Here is a 13,157-nt window from a genome sequence, read left to right as displayed (position 1 = left end):
TAGTTAATTATCTGTTAAATGCCTGTTTCTCCCAATGGTATATATACACATTGAGAACAGAAATGGTGTTTTTCTTTTCCATCGCTCTGCCCTCCATTGCTTGGCAAAGGGCTGGCAGGTAGAAGATCTCTCAGATGAACACTAAACCAAGATTTTTTAAAAAACCCATACCACATTTTACAAACGAATGTCCCTTTATATTTCTTCTTACTACAAGCCTCCTATTGGTGGGCATTTGGTTACTGGCCAGCACCCCAAGGATTTTAACTCCTGTTTGACTGGCCACGTTATCGCCTTGTGCATGCTTTATTTATTTGTTCACACCATCTTTCCCCAAAGGCAGACAATCTGCCAGGCTTTCCAGTGACAATGACTCGTTTTTATTATGACCAATATTAAAAGATCCAAGTAGTTTAATAGACTCAGAGGCTAAAAGAAAGGTTGAGATCTGGAAGATATCCAGGCAAGCAAAAATAAGAATTCAGGATAGGAAAAAAAGGAAGAGTGAACATTTTGAGTTAAGGCTCTCCGCCTTCTCGGCTAGTACGGATGTTCTAGGACGTAGCTGGCAACATGCTTGATTGCCAGCATCGTTTCCTCACAGGTTGCCCGGATCTGGGATTCAGGGAGGACAAAGCCGTAGGTGCCTTTGTCCCGGAGTTCAAAGGTGAAGGAATATTTAATTCCTTGGTCATAAGCCCAGTCATCAGAGCCCCCAGCAGCAGGATCTGAATGTGGAAACAAATAAACAAAACAAAATAAAAAAAACTTTAAATCTAGGAAGGAGGTTTTTAAAAATGTCAACATCCTTTTAAAATTACAAACGTTCACTGTTCAAAATATAATCAGTAGGCCAATTTTCTAGGAAACTGGATCATAAAGGATTGGAGGCTGTTTTAAAAAATTAGTCTAATTTAATAGCCTATTTTGTGGGAGTGATGTGTTTAATACCCCAGAAAGTATGTAATTTGTAATAGAATATAAAACTCTCAGTATGCTTGTATGCTGTGGTAAACTGTATTATATTGTATATAATTTGTTTATAAAATGTACGTAATTTCTGGGAAAATATTCTGTATCTCCTAGGAAAATAAGGAAAACTGTGAGCTTAATGGGTGAGAGGAGAGGACTCCAAACCCTGCTGGAGTTGCTGAATGATGAAAGTGGAGCCGCTTGAGGGTAGAGCTGGGCCTTCAGTTTTCTATGCCAGGCATGAAGGTACCTAACATAGTGCCTGTAATAGATTAGTCATTTATTCAGTTACTAATTCATTCAGTAACAGCTATGATGTCACCACCCATTAATTAAACCTCCATCCATTCATCCATCCCGTAAACAATTGTATCGCCCCTGCTGAGCAGCGGGTCAGGGGCACAAATCTGGAGCTGCCATGACAAAGGAAAGAGGTGCGCCCTGCTGTCCAAGGGCTTAGAGTATCATGGGGAGAGGGTAGCTTCATTGAACGAGCCTGAATAAAACATACAGGGAGCTCACAGTATATGACTAGCTGTGTTATTCCACTGGAATCTCCTTAAGAAGATAGTATACCCCATCTAATTCAGAGCCATTAAAAAAACGATGAGAATACAGAAAACCATACAAAATAAAAAAAAACAACTCGGGATTGTAGTCTTTGCAATTGCACTGGAGGGCCCTTGATGACCGGACTGGGTCTTTTTTCTTTTGTTCTTATGTATATTTCTATTCCTTTTAGATGTGGGGTGGAAAGAAGCCATGTGAAAGCAAAGGAAAATAAAATTGAAAACGACGCCTGCAGAACGTGCTTCCCAGTGAGATCTAAATTCGGCAGCATCCCAGGCTCTGAGGACCATTCTCTTCTCAAGTCTCTTGCTGTGTGTCTCTTGCCACGTCCTTGCACACATGGAAGGTGTGGTGGTAAGACCGGCATCTAGTCTTGGAAGGTAGCTTGTTCCTCAAGTAGCACTCGCATCTGCTGTCTGTTTAGCTTGGAAAACCTTCCTTTTTATGCTTTCCTCCTGCAATTGTCTTTCAAGATTAAATTCTGTCATCAGCCTTGGCAAATAATCCCTGTTCCTCCTGAACTGAATGGGTTGGCCTTTGGGTTTGATCCTTGCTTGTGCTTCTGTCACAGCACTTAGCACTTGTATTATTAACACAATTCACGGTATATTCTTCCTGCTTCCTTACTGTGGGTCCTTTGAAGGCTGCTTCAGTTCCCTCTCTCTCTCTCCCTCCCTCCCTTCTTCCCTTCCTCTCACCTCCTCTCCAGCCTTCCTTCCTTTCTCCTCTAGCACCTGTTGAGGGCCTGGCATGTAGTAGATGCTCAAAAGATGCTTACAAAGGGCAAATGTTTCCATGGGTTGAAAGGGATATTTCCCGCCTCCCCTTTTAAACAGAAATCTGATTACACATTTCATAAAAAATTCATAATCAGGCAAAAGCCACATGCTGATCGTTTAAAAAGAGGCTTGGATGATCAGAAAGGAAAGACTCTGGGAACCATTTGTCGGCATGTGGTTTCTTTGCAGAGTTTCGAAGCCAACACTCACAGATCGTTGTAGCTCCTGGGCCATATGTGTACTTGGTGCCGTGCAGTGAGGCAAGTTCTTTCACTGTAGCTTTAGCCAGGTTGTTCTGCAAAAGAAACAGCAAAAAGCAAGTCAGTCAATAAATAAAAGCCCCCACCGCCTGTGGGTAGATTGAATCATTTACCCCAGCAGATGTCATTGTCTTAAGTGGACTCTGTATCCCTCTGGGTGTGAACCCATTTGTAGAGAAGACCTTTTGGAGATGTTCTTACTAGCTGAGGTGTGGCCAAATTGAATCAGGGTTGCTCGTAATCTTTCCGACTGGAGGCCTTATAAGGAGAGGAAATTGGGACACAGTCAATGAGTAGAAACCAGAAACTGGGAGAGTCCAGAAGACAGAAGTCAGAGGAAGCTACAGGAGGAGACAAGGATATTGCCATGTGACAGAGGCAGACATTCATGTCAAGGATGCGCAAGGACTGGCAAACCATCACCAGAATGCTCCCGACTCCACGGGAGAGCATGGTCTGGCTGACACCTTGATTTGGGACTTCTGGCTTCCAAAACCGTGAGCCAATAAATTCTTGTTAAGTCAACCCATTGTTTGGTATTTGTCATAGCAATCTTTGCAGACTAAGATGCTGCCAAATAGACAAATAAACATCCCATGCATTTAAGAGATTGAAGATGATTAAATCATGATTCAGTCTAGTGTTTTATACTTTGTCAGTGTCTGTTCCAATTTTTCCACCAAACTTAGTTATGTGATTCAAATAATTCTTGTGAAACGATGTCTTCCCTAAGGGCCTCTCGAGCACACACTCTGAGCTTTCCTCTGTTACACACCGAATGTGTCATGTCACGTCAACACCATGTGCCCAGGGCCTCTGCAGTTCCCGGTGACTTTTTCTGTCCTTTATCTCAGGGCCAAGCCCAGGGCTTGCCACAAAGTAGTTGTTCAGAAATTTGTTTGTTGGTGTGATGAGGATGAGTAGCACTCTTCTTCTCCTGTTGTTTGAGAATTAGGTTCTTAAATTTATTTTAAATCATTGTTGCAATAACATTTGGTCCCCAGCCCTGTGTTCTAATCTAGTTACAGGACAATTTTTTTTTTTTTCACTTCATTTTTTCCTTTCATTACATACAAATTAGTTTCTCTTTTTTCCTGGAATTCTTATTTAGGCTTGTTTAAAAATAATGTTTTTAAACTTAGTTTATGCAAGAGAAATGGAGCTATAGCGATCTACTCAAGACCTAGACATATTTATTGACACAGCAAAATGTCAGTGTGTATTGAGAATTCGATTATGTCCAAGGATTAGTTTGGCAACTCTACCTCATCTCTGGAACTTGTAAGAAAAATGCTGGAAGTTGGGATATCATTATGGCTGTGTGAGAGGTTGTCTACTTATTACAGGCAAACAGAATTCCCACAGAAAACAACCCCTAAAACAAAACAAAACAAAAACCACCTGGTAATGTGGCAAGTTAAAAAGCCAAAATGAATCGTAATTGGTACATGCCAGTAAGGGCAGTTGTATTAGAGAGCACACGTAGGAATGGTGGGTCGGCGAGGCGACCTTCAGCGCCAGCAGGGAAATGCTGAGGAATTAACAGTTCCAAGGGGAGTGGTAGTTCCGACTTGAACAATTTTTTTTTAGATTGAAAAATTAGAGAATGCACAATTTATTTCAAAAATGCAGAACATTTGAATTCCAGAATAAAGGAGCAAGTATTAACTTACATGCATTCTTCTTCCTTAAAAGCAGCCTCCCCCTCCCCTAAGCCCCACTGCTCTCCCGCTCTCTGCGCTCAGTTCCTCAAGGAGAATGGCACCATTGACTCTCCAATGTCCACTGATATATTGCCTGTTTAAGTAAATGATTTGAAAAGCAAGATCTGAATTGGCTGGCTGAGTTATACAGATTTGAAAAACTGATTGTTTACTGCCGGGGAATTGCCACGTATCATTCTGGTGTTAAAAGTTGCTATATTTCATTCTTTGTAATATTTTTCTTTGTACATATGCCTCAAAAACTGTTGAGGCTTGTGATGAAATTAGAAGAATCCTATCTTTACAAAGTAGGAACTTCCTTTATTCCTGTTCTAATTTTAAAACCAGTTTTAGTAGAGTCTTATGTCACGTTGGTGAGGTGGTGATTATAAGATCTGAAGGATTCCAGCTCCCAAAGTGTTAGTGCTTCATCTTCCAAGGGGTATATTAGAACATTTCAAGAGAATTATGAAACTTAAATCATGATTTTCTGTTTGGTCTACTGAAATGACGAAATCAGTTTTCTGAAACTAAGTTGTTGTTCTTGGAGTTTTGGGTCAGTAACTTGAAAATTTTAGGGTTCTATTTCCATATTTCCAAACTGATCAACTAATATATGTTTTCTCATTCAGCATGAATCTTTAGTTTTGTGTTTTAAATATATTGCTGCTGTTTAATCTTAGTCTAACTAGGACGGTGAACTTCTCTTGAATATTTAGCATAGAATAATCAGAATAATCTATGAATATTGCATCATGCTCAGAATAGATTCAAAGCCCTCTTTTAGAGAAGCAGCTGTGGCTCAAGCAATTGAGCTCCCTTTTACCATATGCAGGATCTGGGTCCGATCCCTGGGACCTCCTGGTTAAACAAAAACAAAACAAAAAAGACCAAACCATCTTTTATAGATGTGAAACATGGGTGATAAGTAAAGAACATGTTTTCTGCGATTCTACAAATTCTCTAACTTGCTATTCATTAAAGGAGATCTCTAGTTAGTAGTTTCAGTAAGGCAGTACCTCTCATCCTAAACCACTCATCCCTTTCCAAGCTGCCTTCTTCAAGCATTTCTTTTGTTCTTTTTCCTCCTTAAACCTTGAGTTATTATTTTTAGTTAGTAGAAATATTATTTTTCAGAGCTAGTTCTAAACATGAAAAGTTATGAACTCTGGAGAAGATTGAAGAGTAATTTTTATTATCTCCTGAAATCATGTTGGTTGATCCTCACACTTCTCAACACCTTTACTGGCATAACGCAATATTTGAGTTTTCCGACAAAACTGAAGAAGCCTACTCGTGAGCTCTTATCTCTTTTGCCTTATCAATTTATCAATTTAGTCATAAGGAAAGTTAGGGCCACATGAAAATGTTCACTTTCCTCGTCCTTGAACCATATTCTGGGTGTGTGAAGTGATAACCAAGAGCTTTCTAAGCCTTCTTAGACGTATTTTGGAAACAATCGCTCTGCTTTGTTGCTGAAGCAGTATCTAAGGTTGATGTTAGCTTATAAGGGCTATGTTATCCTGTCACTTGGGCATGTTGAAGGAGAATTCAGTTTACACCCCAGCCTCAGCTCTCCCTTGTCCTCAGTTGTTCTTTCATCTTGATATCTACCTGCTCATTCCTCTACTGAGAAAACCTCATCACCACAAGTCTCAAGGGATCTAGCCTCTTCTGTTGAAAACTGGCTTCCTCTCTTGGCAGAGAGTACTAGCCCTTCCTCTCTCTCTCAGGCCTCATCACTTGCTGGGTAGGCACATGTTCCTTCTGAACTTGGTTTTCCTGAATTTCCCTGCACACCCTTCCCTATTTCTCCTACCTCCATGACTTAGTTTATCCTTCTTCCTTTCCTGGAATCTTTTTTCCCTCTTTGCCCACATGGAGAAATGCTATTGTTCTTCCGGTTTCCGTTTGAGTGTCACCTGCTTTGTGAAGCTGCCCCTAACTCTCTTAGGGAGCACTGAGCTGCCTCCTTTGTGGGGCTCACACCTCTTTCAGAATTCCCATCACTCTGTGTTATCAGCTGCGCTGTTTTTGTATTTATTCCTTCCTCACCCTCCCAGCTTTGCGTTCTGCCCTAGCCTCTTTGGTGGGAAGGGCTTCTTAGCTTTTTATTCTCTTTGCCTAGTGAATTGTACAGCATCTAACACACAGCTGTGTGACAGAGTCCCACGCTAGAGCTTAGGGACATTAGAGATGGGCACGATTAGGGTGAGGTGGGGAGAACACTCAACTATGACCCTCCTGAGTGGAGGTGGGGGATGCTCGTGGGAAGGTGGGGGTACCACACAGTGGTTGATGGATTGACACTTTCAGGCCCTGACCTCTGCCCTTTGCTGGCTTCCCTTAACTTTAAAACTTGAAGTCTGTGGATCTTTCTCCAAGGCCAAGAAACAAAAAAGTCAGATGAGGCATTAATCAACCGAAATATCATATTTCGAATTCCAATTATCTTAACAAAAATCCCTGGAATCAGCATGGGTCTTTTCTTTAGAGGAGTTCAAATAATTTCACAAATATTACTCATTTATCTTCCCAACATTATTTGTCTGCATTTCATTGACACAGAGTTTTCTAGCAGAATGGAATGCCATGTGGGGCAGCACACTCACTGGCACGATACCAACCGAGGTGGGTGGCTGAGCCTGCCAGGTTTGGAGAGAGCGCGGTGATTCCTGCATTTGCTAAAATGTCAGTGCGGTAACTCCTTTCCCATTTACGTGTCTGTTAAAAGGGACCAAGACAGCTGATGGAAGGCCCACAGCACAGCAGAGAGCATGCTCCGTATCTGAATAATGACACTTTCTTTCAATACAACCTGCCATTTGAGGGATGTCCTACATCTTGCTCAATTGGCTTCAGAATAAGAACCAACATTTACTTAAAACCTTAGGCTTTACAAAGAGCTCTTAATAAGAGCTAGATATTTTTATCACCATTTTACAGATAAAAGATCTGAAACTCAGAATAAAAGAACTCGCCCAGGGCACATAGCTCCATTAGTAGCTGACTTGAGCTAGGTTCTTTGCACTTTAAATACTGTGCTCTTTTTCACATTTTATTGTGACCTTCTAATACTGCAAAAGAAGTGTGGCTGGAGCTGGTCTTACCAATTGTGAAGAACAGAAGGAAGCTAAATATAAATCAACCTCAGAGAACTTTGCCTTCAGTCAAGACCAAACATGGCAACCTTTAATAATCCTAAAAAATAGATTTCCTACCACATCTTATGCATGTTCTCTTTTGTCACTTACAAAAGTCAGAGAGAGTCTAAAATGTGAGGTCTAGCTCCAACGTCCATGAGACAAAGAACAACGAGTGGAATGTTTCTCCAAGGTCCTGGCTCCAAGAGACCAGTGAGATGAGTAAGGGGAGAGTGTACTTTTCCATTGACCTGTATCCCCAGGTGACTTGGGTTGAAGAAGTCCCTGGCTCATGGTTGCATGCATAATCCTTAATCCAGCCTCCATGTGTGCCCCCAGCATTATGGAAGGACCATCTCTTCTTATCTCCCAGTTGTCCTTTAGTACAGTGTAAGGAAACAAAAGCCCCCAACCAACTACAAGGGATAAAAGAATTCAAAGGAAATTTTCTTCAGAACTGAGTTTCTAACTTGAAGTCCCGAGTTTAACCATCCCTCTGGGTGAATATATGTGATAATGGAAGCAGTAAAATTATCTTTAACGGCAGTTTCCTTCCTTCGGTCTTGTGATAATGGGTAACTTATACCAAGGGAACAGTGAGAAATTTAACTTTTAAAATTTTGGTGCGAAGGAAAAATCCTTAAGACCTATAAGCATACCCTGAAGACAAAGCATTTGGGATTTGAAAAAAACAAATATGTTTCTGAGAAAAAGGAGGAGACAAACAGGTTTAGGTTTGGGTTGCAAGCCTCTGGAATTCGAGACAGGAAAGGAGTTAGGGAGAAGCTTGGCTTCCGAGAGTAGGTCTGTTGGTTTCTGCAGAACCCATGGGGTATGTGGGAATGCTTCCCCTGATTTAAACCAAATTTTTCCTTTGGCTGATCTGCATACATATTTTTAAGCTTCTTAAAATTCAAGGCAAATGTGAAGCACGAGTCCACTAAAGTTGCAAAGTCCAGAGAAATTTTTTTTGGTGGATCTGGTACCTCTTTCAAATAAATATTAAAAAGTAAATACCGTATAATGGGGATATGCAGGGTCTCTTGACTTCAGATTTGTAGAACTTGTAAACTATTGGTGAGGCGTGAACAGCTATAAGATTCTGTGAAAGCCAAGGGCCTTTGGCCAGGAATGTGACTCTGCCCTTATCTTTGTTTAGAGCAGGGTTTCTCAACCTCGGTGCTATTGATATTTTGGCTGGATAATTCTTTGTTGTGGGGGATGTGCTGTGCATTGTAGGATGTTTAGCAACATCCCTGGCCTGCATCCACTAGATGCTATTAGCAGTGCTTCGCTCTACCCGATTAAAAACAACCAAAGGGCTCTCCGGACTTTGCCCAAGTTCCCTGGAAAATGGGTGGGGGTGGGCTTGAGGCAAAACTGGTCCTGGTTGAGAACCACTGGCTTAAAGGAAAGTCAGATGAAAGACACAATCATGGCAAACTAGAGTTTCATTTTAGGGGCAAAAATTGAAAAGGGAGGAAGTGCTTTAAAAAGCAGTCGAATGCCCTGCTTTCTCTGCTCTTCGTATAGGTGTCTCGGAAACACGCCTGCTAGGTCAATCTGGCGAAATATTACTTTACCAGATTTGCTTATCAGATTTAGCAAATAAAAATACAGACGGGGAGTAGGTGTACCTCCAGGGGTTGAATGCCTGCTTCCCACGTACGAGGCCCCAGGTTCGTGCCTGGGCACCTCCTAAAAACAAACAAACAAACAGAGAAACAAACAAACAAAAAACTCTTATTGAGGAGAGATGTAGCTCGGTGTTTGAGCACCTGCTCCCCATGTACGAGGGCCTGGGTTTCACCCCTGGTACCTCCTAAATAATAATTAAAAAAAATACAGACTAGTTAAATTTGAATTTCACCGATTAAATTTTTAGTCCAAATCTGTCAGATGCAGGGATAAACATATGAAATAATTATTGGTTGTTTATCCGAAATTCACATTTAAATGGGAGATATATTTTTGACCTAGCAACCCTTTTCCCAGGTCAGTGGCTCTAGGGCCAACTGTGACCCTGGATTCATTCTGACGTTCGAATCTCTCCATAATCTGGTCACATTGCTGATCAAACACACCTCACCCCCTACTCTTCCCTAACAAGAACATTCAAAACAGGTATGCCCCTTCTGCTACTGCCTCCATACCGTTTCCAGTCCCACGGCTGCTTATTTGTTGGCCCTCCTCTCTACCAAAAATGCTTTCTTTCTTCCTCTGTCCTTCAGATCCTGCCTATCCTTCAAGGCTCAGAATAAATTCTACCTCTTCTCCACAATATTCTTTGAAGTCCTTCAGAATACATTGTCATTTCCCTGCCCTGGATTCCTACCACAGTGCAAAGTTGGAAACAGCCTAATCTTGCACTTCTCTTGCATGGTGGTTTCTTGTATCTGAGACTTATTGTCCCAATAAAAACCCAAGTTCTCAGTGGCAGGGACTGAGAACTGAGCACTTAATAGGTGCTCAATAAAATTTCTGGTGATTGTTTAATGAGCTGTTTACTGACCAGGCCCAGCATGAGAATTTTAACAGACCAAAAAACATCAGACCAAAAGTGTATGGTTATAAATCAGTAACCGGTTTCTCTAATCGAAAGTATTGTGCAATTGTTCTTTGAATTTTTTTGTCTTTTAAGTAAGATCAGAAATTCTAAGAAAACTCCTGGAGCTGATGTTCTGTGCCTTAAGAGCTTGCTTAGGGTCAGCTTTGCTGTTTGGCTTAGCTGCTGGTAGCCTGCCTGACAGTGGGACTGTTCCTTTCATTATTAGGCAAGGACATAGTGACAGCTGCAACTGGGTGTGTGCATGAGCCTGCAATTGCCCACCTCCTTCCTAATCACAATATTTCCTCCCTCTGATTTTTGTGTTTATCTTTAATGATGATCTTGCTTTCCACTCACATGCTTTTGATGGAGCAGTGGCCATTTATTTATATTGGTGACTCATTAACTAAAGTTTAATTAAGAGGTAGTGAGGTGCTACCAGACTGGAAGAGATTGGACTTTAGACTTGGATTTCCCATCTTTTAGTCAACTTCAGTAGTTTTTCAGAAAGACAGGACTTCCCTAGCTATTCTGTCACCTTTCTCCTGGTTAATGAATATATACCCAAGAAAGGATGGGCCGGGATCACAAATACTGGGCCTGAAGAAGTCAAACATTTCAGCTGCAAATCCTTAGCAATGTCTGGGCCAGAGATAATAAGGATATACTTTGTGGGATGAAAAAATTTGATGAATAGTCTACAGGCCAGCTGCGTGGAGCACCACCATACTACATGGCCACAGAGATAGAGGTGTGTCTTTGGAAATTAGGGCAGCCTAGGAAATTTCTCAGGAGTCAGGGGCTCTAGTCCAGGGCTGCCCTCACTACTTGTGTTGGCTTAGCCAAGTCTTCATTGTCTCAGCTGGAAAACAAAAAGGCAGAACTAGAGAATGTCTAAGACTTTTCTAGCTTAAGATTTCTATACTTCTCTTGCAGAGAAGTGGTGGGAGGCTCGTGCCCTGGGTTGCTTTGTCTAGTGCATCCTGGCTCTCCATTTGGTCAGTTTGGGGAGGGGAACATGAATTGAATTGGCTGGACTTTCCTCTGGCTTCTTGTTTTTCACTTATTATAGTGACATGTAGGTCTCTTTGCCGGGAAGGTGGTACATTAAGTGTAGAGATATATGACTAGGTTTGGGGAGCCTTTCCATCATGCCTCCTAATTTTTATTTCCTCTGAGGATAAAGAGAACATATAATTTAATATTTCATTATCCTTCAGAACTTTGGAAATTTAAGTACATTTTTTCCCCTTGGTCTTGAGATTGCCTTTGGAGACAATGGTAGCTCTATAGTGAAGATGTCTATACTGGGGCAGTGGACTGTTTATGATGCCACTAGAAATTCACAGAGCACATTGCATTCTTTAACACAGAATGTGTAGAAGTAGATTGCAAACTGTAAATTATTTTTGTGTAAGATACTCTTATAATTCTTTAAACTTTTGGCTGATCTGCCAAAGGTCTATTTTCTGGTAGTCTCTTTTACAATCCAGGCTATGACTTTCCCTGTTTTTTCTCTTCATTGGAATCCTGCCTCTGCCTTTTTTCCTTCTCAAGTTTGTCTCATGATGTGAGCAATTGTCACACACCATACACGTAAGCTCTTTGAGACAGGAAGTCACATTTTTATCATGACTCAGATAGCAAAAGATTGCTGTTTATGGCCCTAAATTTGAGAATGCTAATACAAGTGCAGAATAATTTCCTTGGCTCTAGAGCCTTCTTTGCTACAGATACAATTTTATAAGTTTTGTAAGCATAGGGGAAAATAAAAAATATATCAATTACTAGGCAGAATTATTAGCCAGAATTCTTTAAAAGACAAATCTACATTGTATCCTTTTAATAAAATAATGGGTTATATACAAAGCAGTATTATGTCAAGAATTCATTTTATTAATCTTTTATTAGCTTTTGGTTTTTTACAGCAGATCCACATTTTCCTGTTCATAAATTAATATGGAGGCACTAAATTCTGGAGATGATGGAATATCCATTTTTCTAGATCAAGGCTTTTAATTGTTTCCTTGAAATCCTCATTACAAATAAAAACTGAAAAGGCCAATATATTTTTTTTGGTGAGAGATTCAATTTCTCTTTGGCTATATATATATTTATAGTGACACTATAGTTATGAGTGTCTTCTAGCAAAATATGCTTTGGAAGTAACTGAATTGGAATTCTACAAAATAGGAAAAAGTTTGAAAGGGTCTCTAGGTACTCAAAAGATTTAAGTGGCTTTGGAAAGTCAAGCTAAATTCAGACCCTGAAGGAATCAAATAATCAAATAATGTTCACCTTAGGCTTTACCAGTGGCTTCTAAATATTTAAGACACTAGCAAAAGTTCCATCATAGAATAGAAGTTATTCAAAAATAGTAAATTCAACAAGTATGATAGATGTATGATAGTACACACACAATTAAATTTTGTATTTTAGTCATCTAGCTTATCACGCTCTGGAAAAGATAAGAAGTAGCATGTTCTTTTCCTTTAGTTCATTATTTTCATAAGTATAAAAATAAATACCCAATATGGGCTAATTTTGTGGCTTGTGCATTTTTTCTTTTGGGAATAGATTATGGAAATTTGATATACTTTTGCTTATTCTACTTCTTTGTTAATGAGAATTTTAAAACAGCTTTGGAGGACAGGATTCCTAATAGTATTTCTTTTACCATATTCTCACTTTCCTTGATTTTAAATGAAGAAGTGATTCTTAGACAAGAGTGTAAGTGGCTTACATTCTGCTGGTAAGTTTTTGCTCTACTTTGTACACACACGAATTAGCCCATTAAACCCACTAACCCCGAATCTTGGGTCATTGCCTCGATAAAACTTTCATAGGAAGTAGCAAAAATTATTCATGAGATTACAAAAGTAGAAAGCACTTGATTCTCTTTTTAAGGACAGTTTGGAGACTTTTAAAGTAACCCAGGATATTAGGTTATTGTAGTATGGATCCAATGGGGCAAACACTTATCTCATTGCTCAAAGGATTTAAACTTAGTCATGAAATAAGAAAAGCTATTGAAACTTTTGTGAAGCAGCTCAATTCTAAACAACACTTTAAGCTTTTCTGTTAGTATTAGTCTTTAAGTTTGAGAATATTTTATATTGAATAAATTGGATATGTATGTTACATTTAAGGTGTTATACAATTTCAGTTTTAATATTTTACTT

The 13,157-nt window shown here is 39.9% G+C and overlaps 1 protein-coding gene across 1 annotated transcript in view; it reads right to left on the bottom strand.

The window, feature by feature from the left end:
- Nucleotides 1-273: 273 nt before the first annotated feature.
- Nucleotides 274-13,157, bottom strand: part of CPB1 (carboxypeptidase B1) — a 54,152-nt gene continuing 41,268 nt past the window's right edge. The window contains exons 11-12 of the mRNA XM_023589415.2: nt 2,532-2,616; nt 274-728 (exon numbers count right to left, since the gene is read on the bottom strand). Coding sequence (XP_023445183.2) covers nt 541-728; nt 2,532-2,616 — 273 coding nt within the window. The 3' untranslated portion in view covers nt 274-540. The remainder of the gene's footprint in view (nt 729-2,531; nt 2,617-13,157) is intronic.

The sequence above is a fragment of the Dasypus novemcinctus genome, chromosome 4 (genome assembly GCF_030445035.2).
Source record: "Dasypus novemcinctus isolate mDasNov1 chromosome 4, mDasNov1.1.hap2, whole genome shotgun sequence".
NCBI classification, from domain to species: Eukaryota; Metazoa; Chordata; class Mammalia; order Cingulata; family Dasypodidae; genus Dasypus; species Dasypus novemcinctus.
This window is presented reverse-complemented; position numbering and strand designations above follow the sequence as displayed.